Source organism: Fringilla coelebs (genome assembly GCF_963513975.1).
Source record: "Fringilla coelebs genome assembly, chromosome: 2".
NCBI lineage: Eukaryota > Metazoa > Chordata > Aves > Passeriformes > Fringillidae > Fringilla > Fringilla coelebs.
In genome coordinates this window covers 69,685,821-69,702,105 of record NC_140029.1, presented here as the reverse complement: position 1 = coordinate 69,702,105, position 16,285 = coordinate 69,685,821, and the positions used below count along the sequence as shown (strand labels likewise).

The window sequence follows — 16,285 nt, the reverse complement described above, 5'->3', positions numbered from 1 at the left end:
TTAGGAACCTCCAGCTCAGGTTTTAGAAAGCCCGAAGAAAGCTTTTAAGTTATTTATGTTTAAGCAGTTTCAAGAGATAGTGCGGCAAGTTAGCAGATCACCACTGCCAAACAGAAAAAAACTCCCTTTACTTCTTGTCCCCAACCACACTCTGCCCCTGCTCTTCTGGATTCAATTCTGGCATCTCAATACAGTAAGACAGGTTGGTAAAATGGCAAAAAATTTGGCCTAGGAGTGTAAAAAAAAAAATAAAGGACACTTCTGCTGGGTTAGCAAGCTGCACATGCACACCATCCTGTGATCAGGTAAATCCCAGGGAAAAAAAAAGGAAAGGGGGCAGAGGAGGGAGAGAAGCTGGCACAGATGGAAGGGAAAAAAAAGGTAGGGAAGAGCTTGGTCTCTCTAGGCATGGCAGGATGTTAGCTGGATTCAGCTACCAGGTGAAGCTGCCTGGTCCCCAGATCCAGGTTCTGGTACAGCCCCTACAGTTGCCCCTACCAGCCACATCACCTCCTCTGGGCACTGGGTGATGTTGAAAGGCCCAATAAAAAGCCTTTCAGCGCATAGGATGGCTCCACAGCCGTTTTGTTTTGACATGCCAACCCCAAGAATTTCCAGTAACCAAGCAGAAAACACATCCTATCATATGACTATAAAACACAGTGAACAAGAATTGAGTTCACTTGTTCTTAGTGGTAGTTACAAAACCCATTTCAGGGAGTACCTCTGTATTTCATAATCTGGCAACTGCTATACCTTTTCCATCACCAGCTTTTATTTGCTATGCTAGAGCTTGTACTCCGATACCCATTGCAATAAGCGTGGGTATTTGTACCTTGGTAAATACAAATGATGTGTGGAATTTTTCTTTTGCTGAAGAAAAACTGATCAAGTTTATCTCTTAAGTGTTTTCCAAACCTGAAATTACTACCTGCAATTAGTGTTAGCTATTCAACAAGCTCGATCTTTTAAAAAGTAAAAATAAAAGATCCCTAAACCATATCCAAAACAGATATCCTGCAACTCTGTCTGATCCCACAGAGTGAAGGTATAGCTCCTACAATGACACCTATTCATGAGTTACCCACAGAGTGTTTCTTAATTAATCACGAGGTAACCTACTAAATGTTAATGAAACAGGCATGAAGCAAAAAACAACAAAAGCACAGATTGACAAGGCAACAAAATGCATTTGAAATAATAGTAAGAAGAATTTACCCTTTGTTCTTTAAGCAGGAATAGAGTGCACCTAATCAGAGCACCTGCACCAGTGACCATATTCAGTCAGGGTGCCTTGCTGGCTGCTCCAAGCACTCAGGGAATCACTGAACTCCTGCCTGAGCTCCAGTGGAGGCCCCTGTGCTCTCAGCTCTTGTGCAACACAGAGCACATGGCTCTAACACGCAGCAGGTTTTGCTTGACAGCCGCTGGCCTTGTCGTAAGCCAGCACTATCTCCCAGGGGCACACTCTGCTGTCATTCTGCAGCTGCTGAACTGTCACTGAAGCCGCTCGTTCCTACAAGCCAGCTGTCTAGTAAAAACACTGCAGCAGCCAAGAAACTCTCTCAGAATAAACAGGGAGAACGTCAACACAAGTGAAGTTCAGAGTAGTGGACATGAGACTAAACCTACCTTTTAGTTTTGGTAAGGATGAGTTGCTTCTGATTTTGTATCTTTCCAGTCCCAGCCTGCATTTTCGTGAATTAATATGCCTACCTGTCAGCCTAACCTCAAAGCACAACAAAGTAACTTTTTCTTGTTTAAATGAGCTCAAGAGGCCTAGGAGTGAAGATGCAAATGGAGGTACACTTGGCCAACCCAAGTGCAAGCTGGGAACTCCCTGGATGCAAAACAAGGATGGTCGCAAGACCATCCCTGATATCCCCAAGATAAACCAGTCAAGAGATGATGATCAATGGCGGTGAATTTTCCATGAAATCAGAGGAATTCTTATGCTGTAATGTCTCTGCTTTAGTGGATCCTCAGCATGCATCTTTTGCCCTCTTTAAAATCAGCAGGGTGTGCCAGACAGTAACAAAATCCCTCTTCCCTGGTGAGCACTGATTTGGAATTCCCAGAAGCAGTATTGCATCAATTGTAACTGAACAAATCAGCTGTTCTCGGAGGAGAAGATGTTAATATGCTCATATTCCTCCTCATCCTAACCATCAGCTCCAAGCATGAGGAATCCTCATAATCGAGATGTCCAGTTGCAAAGCTGAAGCTGTCTCTCAGTGTGACATGAAATACAGCCCAACAAATACTTGCACAGAACATCATTCTGTCCAGACCAACCTGTAGCAATTTTAAAACAATGACACCTATGCAAAGAGAGGTAGATGAAGAGCATTTGGGAATCTGACCCAAAATCCCAGCTACTTCTGGTTCACCTGGGCTTTGACATTGCTCCATAAACTACTGAGAAAATCCTCTGTCGTACACAAGGCAACAAAGCGGATCCAGCGGGCATGAGGTACCTGTCCAGGATGGAGCACCCACTGTCGAGAAGAGACCAAACAGGAAGAACAGTGGTGCGTGTAAGAGATGTAAGTTGGTGAGCTGCACAGCCACAGCTGGAACCATTCTTTGAGATGTTCCTCAAATGAACATTTTTGTTTTACAATGGAATGTGTCCACAAACACACGAAAGTTAGTTCACTGCCTCAGAAGTAGCAGTAGGACAAAAACCCTGTTAGTGAGCTGCACACAAACCATACAAAAAGGAAGGGGATGCTTCATACTGATACTCAGCATCCCAGGAATCCTTCAGAAGGCTCAAGACTGTGAATATGTATGCAGACAGTACATCCCAGAGAATAACTAGTTTAAGTAACAGTCTTCTCATTTGAGCGCTTACTTACATGGACATTCAAGAGTAAAAGTTCTACCCACACAGTGTTAGTGATTGCTAAACTCCACCTCTAAAAGGCACCAATGGTATTATCCTCTCCAGATTCCTCAGATGATGGAGAAGCTGAAGTACCTGAAGAACAGGCTAGTTCCATATGCTTGAGGAGACAGAATTTCAGGTAAAAATCAACTGCTTTAATCCTCTTAACCATGACCTAAGGGCTGCTTTGCTTCTCAAGCCACTTGCAAGAACCACACTGCTATGGGAATCTTTTGCTTCTGCACATTACTGGTACCAAGTGGGTTGAACTTGAAATTTGCTAAACTTACATAATGTGTATGGCATAACTGTTTAATGAGAAAGATCTAAAATTAATATCTAGATATTGCTTTAGTACTGTGAATGAATGTTACTTGTGATCCAACTTCTCAGTTACATTTTTTTCAGAACAGGTTGTCATTCAAGACAGCTCCTTGACTATGACACTTTGAATGTAGCTGCTGTTGGAGCTGGAAAATAGTGCTAACATCCACATCATCAGACTCCCTCTTAGTCTGTCTCAAGGAGTGAGAAAGCACAACAATTATTTATAAAGAGTGGGTAAAGAAAGCAGGTCTATCTCTATAGGTCTCACCAAAACATGCAAGTTCTGGTATGGAAAAGCTAGTAGTTCCAGGGCTGCATTGTTTGCTCTTGGGCTGTATCATTTTGTTCCCATAAACGAATGAGAATGCAAATAACCTAGGGATGAAGCCCTTCAATTTTTTTTTCAGTCACACTTCTTACTTTTTGCTGTTTGTCTCTGAGCCTGGCATCAGCAACAGCAAAGCAATATTCTGACAAAGCTCATCTGCCACTACTGTGTTGGGAAATTCAGAATTAAAATGAGTGCACAGCATGAGAGGCGCTACCCCACCTGCTGTGGATCTTATTTGGGACACATCTCTAAAGCATTTATGTGACATGGTCAGGAGCAATTCTTCTTTTCCCTAAAGGGGATAATTTCTGAGAAGGTGCCAACTTCAGATCCTCTGCTGGAGAGACAGCTGCCTTCCTCAGGGAATAAATCCTGGAAACTGTGTTAATGGTCCTTTTGTACTTGGGATTTGTCTCCAATATGCAGCACACATTCCATGGTGCACAGGCTTCTCTGAAGCAGTTCAAACAACACACAATAACACAAGACTTGAGTGACCTTCACAACACAAGAGCTGTTGAAAGTTTATTGGAAGAATCAGTGTCATCAGAGGAAACACTAAATACTAGATGTGAAGACAATGCAGTAGTTCAGCTGCAGAATGAGGAAATCCTCATACTCTACCTTCACATCAGCTACAAGTTTGGCAGGAACTAAGGACATGTACTGGGCATGAACACCTTGTATCAGCATGTCCTGGGGTGGGAAAAAGCTTGAATACAAGTACTTGAATGTGAATATCTCCTATACAACATCCAGCTTACTACATTACCAGGAAAACTATCTCTGCTGGACGTACAGGCACATGCTTTGCAGACAAGCACTTCATAAACAGACTTCTACAGTTCTATGATAAACACCTATGAATAGTACTGTTACTACAAAGTGATTGTTAACAGTGTTGTACTTATCAGTACACAAAATACTCTATGTTAGTGTCAGAAGTTTCAAACACAAACCCATAAACAAATCATCTGCTGCAATAAAAAGGAAAATTTGCTTCTGTTTTCAGGTGATATCATTTAAACATATATTTAGAAAAACACTTACTGAAATCATCTCTTTAGCTACCTACTGCAAAATTGTATCTTTGATAGGAGATCCGTTATTCTTTCAAAACATAGTCTTTATGCAACATGAATTCTTTATTCTAGGAAACATCTTTATATGGTTTCCCTCCTTTTTATGTTTATAGAACACAGTTTGTACCATGAAAAATGGGCCCAAAAAATGTGAGGAAGACTTAAGTACTGAAAGTAATAAATAGGTGGGGTTCTTATATTTCACCTGCAGATTACTTCCATGGCTTCAACAGTACTCTGTCTAGCAGGGAGATGGATGTGTGCAAGATTCAGGCTAAGAGTATGACTTGCAGTTTCACAAACCTGATCCAAATTTGTACACTATAGTCATTTAGTGTACATTTAGGGCACATTTAGTGTCATTACAGTCAAACAACAATTCTAGCGATGCTAACCCACCCACTCACATTTTAGTTTACTGGACATTAAATGGCCAAAAGATACAAGGGGAAAAGAAAGTCCTTAATTTTTTCAAAAGTATGCAGTCACAGAGAGTATGCAGAGAGAAAGAGACCAGGAATTAGACAGACATCCTAAGTGACAACAACGAAAGAATTGATTCAGTTAGAACAATAGAATTCCTTTTGAACACACCATGGAAATTATTTTCCCATGAATATCAACAAAATATTGTACAACTGTTGCCAACATGACTGAAATATAAGACCTCTGCATCTTATAAGGTTTAGGAGGTAGAGCGTGGTTTTCAAGTATCAAGTAATAGAATATGGTCAATGTTATTTCACCCTACCTGTTGCCATTTGCCCTTAATTGCTGGATCTCTGATCGACTGGCAATGTCTCTGGATTTGCTGGATGACACCTTGGTAATATACCATAGAAGAGTCATAATTCCCAAGGAGTGCATATTCTCTTCCTTTTTTGGCATTATCACAAATCTCTGCTAAATTCATCTTCAGTCAGAAATCTAAAAGAGAACATAATTACCAGAAAAAATGAATTTTACATGCTGTAGAATAATTCAGACAGCGATGCTTTAGTTTTGTTATTTCTCTCATAGCTGAATTGTGTCTTTCCAACAGTGTTCCCATCCCTGCTCTTCTACAACCATTTATGTCTGGAGTATCTCTTTACTAGCCTAAGGTTTCAGATCATGAATCGTAACTCTTTTATAGTGATTAAAAACACAACTTCTTTGCTGCCTTTGGCCTCAATCCTGTTAAATTAATGCAACAAAATTAAATGCCCTTCCCACACTGAAACTAACAAACTCAACTTTAATTTGTAGATCACCACAATGTATTAGCAGCCATCAGCTGTGAATCACAAATCACACGAGGCATTAAATTGCTTTTTATTCTGTTATATTACATACGTGCCTAAATGTGCCAACCAGCATCAGGGATGTCTGCACTTCACACTTTCAAGGGCCCTCACCCTAATGAGATTATGATATGGTTGAATGACTGCTCTACTATAGATGAAGTTGAGAGCCTCATTCTGTTTAAATATTCTTTCAAAGTACTCCAACATCCACATGCTGACTTGAATTTTTTCATTAAATTTAACATGTCACTTCGGGATTTATGGCAGTTAGCAATCCAAATTTAACATTCCTTAGAACAGTGATTCCCAAAGTACAACCTTCCCCTAGTCCTCAAATTGCGGCACGACTTTAAGGCAAACCCATAGCCCAGCTTTTCCCAGTAACCTATCAAGAAAGCAATAACCCAGACATTCAGAATTAAGCTGCATTGTACAGCTAGGTTTGTATTTAAGGTTCAGGATTGAAGCAGTGCCTGCCCTTTTATCTGAATCTCATGTGACCCAAAGTTTAGGTCCCCACCACAGAAAAAGAGGATCAGTTCCTTTCCCTTGTACTCTCAGTATGTGTGGGGTCCCTGACATTCACCAAGATATAAACCTCTGGAAATTAAAAATAAAAAATTGCAATTCATAGCTATGCAATGCAGAGCTGCACTGAGCAAGAGGGAGGAGGTCAGCTCTGGAACATAGTCCACTAGTTTTATCATCAAGGGTTTGGCAAGACCATGGAGATGAAGAAGAAACTGGGAAGGAGGGATACAAACACAGTTGAGGCTACACAGCTGAAAACAGCCCATGTTACAGGAGTGCACACAGAAAGAACAGGTGGTAGCAGACAGAAGCCAGAACAGGGAGAAGCAACCTTTTACATCCTAGTGGGTTATAAAAATGTTAGTAGGCTTTATAAACAGACAAGACAAGAGCAAGATGGCATTAAGGAGGATGTGTCTTAGGCTTTTGTATTCCCTTGTGCTTAGCAAAATTCAAACTCCTGACAAGTTAAACAGACATCCACATGAAGTTCATTCTGCCCTGAGCAAACACACACTGCACCTCCCAAGGGTGCCACACTGATGGTCCTAACTGCTGCCTACAGCTGCACACCAGGTCTGCTCCACCACCTCATCTCTCCTGCTCTCTGCAACAAAGCCATGGAAACCTGCCACCCCCACTCAAACGCACAGGTCACACAGCTTGCTGATGTGGCTGATGACTCTGAGAGTGAGAACATGCTGCTACCCTGCAGCTGACACTCCACCAAGCACGGCAGGACTTACTGGGACTTTACTTGTCCTCATGCTGTGCTGCACATTTCAGCTTGCACAACGTTCCTGCTGGCTGTTGTAAACTACTGGGCAGGAGAAAATCTAAGGTGGAAGGGGTGACAACCCTAATTCTGTTTCGTGACATTGGCAGGATACATCATTACCAAGATCTGGATTAGCAGCAACTAAGATCATTTAATTTTTAAATACAGAAGATTGTTACTAATAGGAAAAAAAATGATGTCACCCACATTGCATAGGAAATGCATAAAATGAGAGGAACTGAAGATAGTTTATAACCCATCCAGATCTCATGAGTCAGCTAATAAATGAACAGAACACCATGTGGGGCAGCAGCCATTGACCTGTCTTCAAACACATCCCGGTTAGGATCTGCTTCACAACCAGCCTGTCACCATTAAGAAAAACTTTCCTCAAATCTCTGGAGGTTTTCTGCATTTGTAGTGGAAGAGAGCAAGTAAATAAAACATTTTTAAGGAACTGCTGAATTCAATTCCTAGAAATCCATTAAACAGAACACATACTTGCTTTACAAACTCTCCTTGCTCCTTATTACAGCTAGTTCCCACCCTCTGGGCATATTTAACTCTCTTTTGCCTTAAGAGGACTGATACTCATAACTAACTCCCCTTAATTCCAGAAGAGTTTCCTGCTCACCAGAGGAGACAACCTCCTCATTTCTGTCTGTGGTGGGAGCTGGGTCAATCCACAGGCAGGAGGCAAGCCATAGGAGCCATGCAAACATGTGCCCACTTCAGGACAAGGGAGATGAGAGACAGGAAGCAGAAAAATGTACACGGTTTTAAAATCACGGGAGCAAACCAAACAAGACCCTCCCATTTCCTCCAGCTTCCAAGAGTTTGGGGGGCTTCTGGTCTCATGCTTGTGTTGTCAAAGCTTATGCATGAGCTTGATGCCTGGTGCATCACACTGAAGAGCTTATAAAACACTGACAGGCACTGAAACTTGGAGCATGGAGGGAGGCTGGTGGATGTACACCTGTGTACTTCCTGAGTGGTCAAGGTCTCCAGAGCTAGGCTGACAAAAGCCCCTGGATCTTTCTTGTGGATTCAGGTTTGTTTTTATTACCTACCCTAGACACCAAAGGTGTCATACAGCTTGAAAAGGGGAATATAATGCCACCCATTTACCTGAGCTTTATTTGAAACAGCAGCTGTAGGCCTCAGTCCTAAACCAGTGCTTTCCTGGAATCCCAGGCAGTTCTCTGAGATTCTACTGCTATTTAAAACTAATGCCAAAAACGGTTTAAACAAACTACAAGCCTCCTATGCACATCAGTGAAGGTAATGTTACTTCAGAATATCCAAAGCAAATCAAAACAAATAAGTCCAAAATCAAGGAAAAATTATTTTTTGGAAGGAATTATTTCCTGTGTTGTTTTCTGGTTATCCCATTCTTCAATGTCAGGGATGGGGAGGGAGAAGTAACTACAACTAGGTGAGGACCTTTTCATGCTATGTACTCACTCTTTATTATCTGTTCTACATTGTATTATAGAGTTCATACAACATCAGAGACATCCAAGGAACAAGAAATACAGAAATCATAAATTAAGCATTTTGTTGTTTGTTATCTGGAGCTTTGTTAGATATTCAATTTTCCTACCATACCACAGCCACATCTTTTAAGTGAATATACAGCCAGGGACAACTGTTGTCAAGTACATTTAGAGCAACTTACACACTACTTGTGACACCAGCTTTTCATTCTACCATTGTGTGGTTCTCTCCTGCACTAGACCGTAACAGCTCCACTGCACTTCAAGATATCCTTGGAGATTCCTCAGTTCACGGATCATTGACAAGAAGAGATATTACAGACATTCATGTCAGCATAGCTGCCACACATGGGGTCTTAAACCCACTTGTTAAAAACCCTGCAGCAGCCAGGCTAAAAGGTCACAGGGGATATTAATCTCCATTCTTTGGAGCATAAGCTGAGCTGATCCCTATCTGGGGTCAGAAAAGAATTTTTCTCCCAGAACTAAAGCAATGCACGATTGAGCAAGATCCAAAAGACAGTCTCTACAAACATAGCCATGGTCAGGTACAGTGGCTGTGCGAACGACAGGCGAAGTGGGACAGCTTAGCACACTATTCCAAACTCGTGTGCAACACCAGCGGGAATGGATTCAGGACTGGCCCCCTTCAAACCATCTCTCTCAGCGCTATCTCACCACAGCTACCAGAGGCAGAAAATGGTCTCCCTTGTAGAGGGGGTCTGCAGCAGGGCTTTTCCTCTTGCTTGATCCTGAACATCCACTCTGCAAGTGCCAAAATGGAAGGCATCTGCTACCTTTACGTGTCTCTTTTTTGCATGTTTTGACACAACCAGTGACACCACTGCATCCAATTTTCTCCACAAGCCCTTGACTCTTGCACAGGATGGAGGACTCTCGTTAAATGAGCTGTTAGACACTTTTGTTTTATTCTCATTGTTTCAATACTCACATCAAGTCTTATTTAATACCTACTAATCAGACTTTTCTCCAAATCAGATGTTAATTCCCCACTGAGAGGGCTATACCATACGTGGATTTTCCTGGACACGTGTCTTTCTCTGATCAAAATTTTAGCCAGGCAAAACAGAAACATTCCACAGCTTCCTGAGATTGCTGGACATGTGCTCTCACATCATGGCAGCCCTGCAGTACTGCTGACTGGACAGCTGAACACCTGGAAAGGCCTGGACATACGCTGATGAAGACTGGCTACTAAGCCTCCTTCTCATTTTCTGTAAATCAGCCGTGCGTGATGTTGGGCATCCCGAAATGCAATGTAAGAGTTACAACTAATGTCACAAGACAGAAAGTCACACTGTTAGGCACCATCTTCTGAATACAGTGCTTATGACTGAGGTATGACTGTACATTTTCCACTTCTACAAGGCAGAGCCAGGATGACTCTCTGCCACCGCACAATCCCAGAACAGATCAATTGCCACAGAGAGAAAAGCAAGGAAGAGAAGTCCAGTGTTAAGAGGTTTTGATTTTTGGATTTATATACTTTTCATGTGCAACCAGTTCCATTATCAGAGTCTAAGTCATAAACTGAAGTTGTTTTTCCTTCAAATTCCTCTTACTGCCTGGAAGTTTTTCATTACAGTTAATTGAAAGCTGCCCTTCTTAAGTTAAAGCCATATTGGTTTTGTAAGCCGACTTAGACCAGTTTCAAACAGCTCTCTCTCCCTCAATTATGTCTTCACTTAAAATAGCACAACGATCTGCTTTTCAGTCTTCTCTTCAAACTTAAAAATTGCTAAAACAAAGAGACATGTAACAATACAACAATGCTTTACCTGAGAAAGCATAAACATGGAACATTGTGAGAGAAACAAAAAAAGTAGTTTTCCCTGCATGACATATGACTCCTACTACAAGCCTACAGAATTCTATTTCTGACAGAAATACAGACTATATTTTTAATGTGTTTGATACATTTCATTTGATTTTTAAGAATAAGATATTAAAATACAATAATTAAAATAAATTAAATAAGCCTTTCCCGCTTTATTATAAAGATTATCTCTTTTGTTTTGGTGTTGTGTGCAGAACAACTGATCTTCATTGCCAATAACTGTCTATCCCTGTTCAGAAGCAATTGCTGCAGACATTACGTTTGCATGACAAAAACAACATTTTAACTGATTATTGTCAGATAAAAAACAAACAAACAAAAGGCTTGCCAAGTTCCACAGCTAAATCCATCTTTCCCTGTTAACATGGCTTTGTTTGAACATGCAGCTGTAGTCCCACAGACTGGTGTGAAAACTAACAATCATGACTTCACAGGATCACAACTCCTGTTAAAAACATATCTATAAGTAAAGACATGGCTCCATTCCAGCAGATTTGAATTTAAACTACATGTAAATGAACCAAAGATGAGAAATGGGTTATGCCAGTGCTGTTTTTTCTTTTTACTGTGTGCATTAGCAGTGACAAAGCTGGCTACCATGTCAGCAGCAGACTCCAGATAAAACACACACACACACACACACACATACACCATGGTCCAGGAAACCCAACACCAAGGGATCTTTTAATTCAGTCAACTGCTTTGTGCTAACTGGTTTTTGGCCTCTTTGCATTGAAACTCTGTTTTGCAATAGCAGACGTGGAGTTAATGGGGAAATGTGTATGGAAGTGGGAAGGAGAAGAAGCATGCATGCAGGCCCCAAACTATTTTTGTGTGCATTCTTAACTTGAAACAGAGAGTTACTTTGAGTGCAAGTGAAAAAAAAATCTTCAAATGAAGTAAAGACATTCACCACAAGTTAAAAGTAATCACATAAGAAAACACTAAATAGGTGGCCAGTCTTTTAATTAAAGATTTATTTAGAGATTTAAATTAGAGATTTCATTAGTTTGGTGAACCAAACAAAAAGCATCCTGGAGAATGAAATAGCCATAATGCAGAGCCTTTGAAGTACAGCTCTCTGAAGAAGCAGAAAGGAGAATCAGAGACGGCTGTGCTATTCCTAAAACTGAGTGTGAACCGTATCCTTCTCCAAGCACCTCATACACCAGTTTCAGACACATTCATATGGCCCCATCACCATTCCTTGGGGTAATGAGGTGTTCATTAGCAAGGCTGGGTAGAGAAAAGAGCTAAAACAAATGCTGTGGGGCACTCTGGGGAGTGTAACTCCACACACACACGGGTCAGGCAGTGACAGGCTCACCACTTCTGCTCCATCTTAGCCTTGCTGGACCCAGGCTGGCTGCACACCTCTCTCTCTCTCCAGCACAGCCTGCAGGGCTTCTGGCATTAGTAACAAATCAAACCCAGGCCCATGATCAGTCAATCCCTCCTCTGACAGGATGCAGGGCCCAGAGACCTGAAGGATTCTGTAGGGCCTGTCTGGAGCTCAGCAAAGCGGAACCCGGCCCAAGTCAATAACCCTTCTGGTCCTTTGTGGAGCCACTTGCTTCTCCGCATATCGTGTGTGTAAGCACTTCTGGTAGAGCAAACATGCCACTAAAGGCCCCAAGATGGGTCTGCACAGAGCCAGCTCGGGTTCAGAGCATTTCTTAGGTCGGGCTCTGTGCCAAGAAAGGCAGTGAAACTGCTCCTGCACCTGGCCCTGGATACAGCACTTCCATGTTCCCCCCATACCAGACCACAGACAGCTCCACCAAGAGTGCAGTGCTGTGCTGCTGCTGCTCCATTCCAGCTCAGCCAAGCCGCATCCCAGATAAGCTTTCCATGAATAATTGCAGGTTTAATACACTCACACAGGTGTTTATAACCCTGACTCATAAGGTCAGAATTTTGGGCTGAATACTTTTCCATCTCTTGAACTCCACTCTGAATTTCAAAGAATTGGCTCTTTGGGACTAAGGATATGTATTACTTAAATAGAATAGCATACATTTTTTAAAAAATATACATTTATATGCATATTGCTGTTCATGCTACAGACACCAAATCTTCCAATTTCTCAGTTCATCCCCAGAAGAATCAACTTTTTTTTTTTTAATTAATTACACAGAAAACCAGATAAAGGCCTATCATTTTTTTTCCTTGTATTCCATTTATTTCACATGGGGATTAGGTCAGGGCAGGAACTATTTCTCCCCATTACCTGTTTAAAAGCCCAAATCTCCAAGAGCCAGGCACCCTGGAAGCACCTTGCAGCTGCAATGCTCCCTTCTGCAGCGTGGCAAGTACCAGGAGCTGCAAGAAGCTGAAGCCTGTCTAGGATATAGCTGACATAGGGGTGGGGGGAAAAGGAAGAAAAAGGAAACTGCTCAACAATCTGCAACTGCAATCAAGCATTCACTGGAAAGAAACCCATCTCTGTGAAATGTGAAACTGTAGTAGGAATAGACATTCAATATTCATATACAAGGGAGTACTAATGCACTGATGCTTTTAAGATACAGATTTTCAGGAAGAAAGAAATGACACCCCCTTATATACCAATCATAAACACGTGTATTTTAAGTGTGATATATAGAAAAACTGTAATTTTATTCCCCCTCATGATGGTTAGAGAACACAAGATAAAGAATAACACTAGAACTGTCAGAAGAGGAAATGGAGAGAGAAAAGAGACAAATGCTGACATCACGACAGATTTTCTTGGGAAAAAAATAGAAATGCAGCAGAATAATTTTTTAAAAGTAACACTGTGTCCAGACCACACAGCGCAACAAGCTCAACAGAGCCCAAGCATGGTATGAGATGTGAAATTGGAAACCTTAACCACAAACTGGTTGGGGAAACTTTCCAGAGCTCCCTCTGACCACTGCCTCCTTCATACCCATTCCCAGCCTCCAGACTGCTCTGCCTTCTGCACAGCTCTTCGTCCATCTGCTTCACCACTCCTCCTCCAGCAATCTCTCTCCATCCATCCATCCATCCATCCATCCATCCATCCATCCATCCATCCATCCATCCATCCATCCATCCATCCATCCATCCATCCATCCATCCATCCATCCATCCATCCATCCATCGATGCTCCCATGTGCCCCTTTCCTTGTATTCTTTCTCTCCCCCACTGGCATACAGACGCCCCCAGCCCATCCTCCCCTCCTCGCAGGCACCCACCCCCCATTCACTGCCCTGCCCCGCGCCTCCCCTCTGCAGCCGCACCGCCCCTGCGCCCACCCTCCCCGCCGGCCCTGCCGCACCGCCCCTCCCTCCCGCCCCGGCAGCGGCACAGGGGCTTCTCTCGCTCGCTGTTCCGCGGGCAGAGCCGCCTCAGCGCCCTCGTTCAGAGGGAGCCTCCCGTCCCCACAGGGCTCCCCTCCGCAGCACCCATCTCCCCCCCTCCCCCCCATCCGCCGAGAGCGCTGGGGGCTGTAGTTCCCTCCCGCCGCCTCTCCCAGCAGCCCCCAGCGCCCGGTGGGGGGGCGCGGACTACATTTCCCGGCACGCTCCGCGGGAAATGGGGGGAGCGCCCCCGCCCTCCTCCAGCCTCTACCGCTGGTTTCCCCCCCATCCCCGCCGCCTCTCTCGGCGTGGCGGGGTCCGAGCCGCCGCCGCCCGCCGCGGGCAGCAGCGCCGTGAGGGGCTGCCCCGTTCCCGGGCCCTGCCGTTACCTGGGAGAGCCGGGGGTGCGTGTCCGCGGGCGGGAGCGGCGCGGGGAGGGGGCGCAGCTCTGCGGCTCTGTCAGAGCGGGGCCGGGGGGGGAGAGGCGCGGGGGGGCGGGCGGGGAAGGGGGTGCGCGCGCGCGGCGACGGGCGGTTGCCATGGCGGCGGCGGCGGGCGCGGGGAGGGGAGGGGACGGCACCGCCGCTCCGGCCTCCGGAGCGCCTCCGCCTTGTCCTGGCGGCGGGGGAAAGGGGATTTTCCTTAAGGAAAGGAAAACCCGCGGCACCGCCGGCGATGGCTGCGGGCGCCGCCGCCCAGCCCGCGTTTAGCAGCCCTGGGCAGGGCTCCGCGCTGAGCATCCCAGGCGGAGGCGGGCGGAGAGCGTCCCGCTGGCTGCGGGAGCTGGAGCGGCGCGGGGCCCGGCCGGGCAGGAGGGAGGGAGTGCCGGAGCCGAGCGCCCGGGCTGGCTGCTGAGCCCGCCGTGCTCTGCGCTGGGCTGCGCCAGGGCTCGGGCCGGGGAGGCTGCAAACACAGTCACAGGGTGAGTCAGGCTGGAAGGGACCGCCGTGGGGCATCTGGGCCAGACTCCCTGCTCCAGCAGGGCCATGCCACAGCACATGGCGCAGGATTGCGTCCAGACCCTTCTTGAATAGCTCCAGTGAGGGAGGCTCCACAAGCACTCTGAGCAATCTGTTCCATTGCACGGTCACTGCACACTAAAGAAGTCCTTCCTCATGTTCAGCGGGAACTTCCTGTGCATCAGTTTCTGCCCTTGCGTCGTGTCCTTGCAGCTGGAACCAGCGGGAAGAGCTCTGAATACACATCAGAGCTCGTTCACACGCTGAATGCAAACCTCATGTGCCTCCACCTCGTCTGTGGGAGTGTCTAGGAAATGCAGAGCATACGTTTGTCCTGCGTGGGCACGCAGAAGGGCACTGGACCATCTTTGCTATAGCAGCGTAATACCCTTTTATAGCACTGTAAAGGAACAGATTTAGGGATTTGCCCCGTTCCTGGACCAAAGTGGTGTTTAGTGATCAGAGGCAGTCTCACAAGGTGGCACACCCAGTTCGTGTCATGTCCTGAGGGTGAATGTTACCTAGCGTTTCTGAAACGTGCCGCTCACTGATAATACAAGCAGCCTGGTGCCCTGCGAGGGGAGCCATGCAGTTATAAACCTTTCTGAGGATGTAATTTCACAGTTAATGTAAGACAGCCTGTGTCCGTATTGCCACCGAAAGGGGCAGTCCTGCATTCCTCTCTGATCATGGATGTGCCTTCCTGTTTGTTATTTACACCGCAGTAACACTGATGATGCCATCTGGCAAGGCAAGCCTGGGATCTGATCTGGTGGAGAGCCAGTTTTGCTCCTCTGAAAAATTAACTGAGTTCAGCTGGAAGTGAAATTTCCCGAATTAGCTGAATCTCTGGAGCTGCTGCAGGCACAAGGAAGGTAGAGTATATGTGGAGGCAGAAGCAGGCCATTGAATCTGCAGCCCAGTGGATCTGAGCTGTGTTTCTGTGTGCAGCTGCACCACTGCAGTGAGCCCTTACTGCTGAAACTGCCTTGTGACAGCTCTGAGAGTGTCCCAGTGAAGAGGATCTTGTGATCACACCTGATAGTGGTACACGATTTCTCCAGAAAATTTCTGTTGTTGCTACTTTAAGGCAGCAGCATGAGGTTGTGTCTCACAATAAGGTTCTCAGAAATGCTAACTGACAGCAGTGAAAGAGCAGGGATTGAAACTAAAAGCTCAGTATGCCTCTTAAACAATACAGCATGCATGAATGTGTCACTCATATATCTACAGCTCTTGCTTCCCTCAAAATCATGTGGAGATTCTTATGTCTTTGTGAGAATTTTGGAACCGGGGCCAAAATCGTGATGAATTCATAACAGCTGCAACTCTGGCTTCCCCCTTTTCCAGATTTCTTCAAACTTGCCTGTCCATGACATCAATTCCTGCTGGTTTTTCACATACACAAAAGCATAGGTGCTGTGCAGACCTTACAGAGTTC

At 44.9% G+C, this 16,285-nt stretch overlaps 1 protein-coding gene across 2 annotated transcripts in view; it reads right to left on the bottom strand.

Annotated features, from left to right (window-relative positions):
- KATNAL1 (katanin catalytic subunit A1 like 1) overlaps positions 1-14,324 on the bottom strand; it is a 37,687-nt gene extending 23,363 nt beyond the window's left edge. The window contains exons 1-2 of one of the 2 annotated variants that reach the window (XM_084226902.1): positions 14,275-14,324; positions 5,382-5,557 (exon numbers count right to left, since the gene is read on the bottom strand). In XM_084226902.1, coding sequence (XP_084083028.1) covers positions 5,382-5,543 — 162 coding nt within the window. In that variant the 5' untranslated portion in view covers positions 5,544-5,557; positions 14,275-14,324. Of the gene's footprint in view, positions 1-1,218; positions 1,309-5,381; positions 5,558-14,274 lie in introns of those variants that run through there. The other variant, XM_084226903.1, reaches the window with a different exon arrangement.
- Between the last annotated feature and the right edge of the window lie 1,961 nt (positions 14,325-16,285).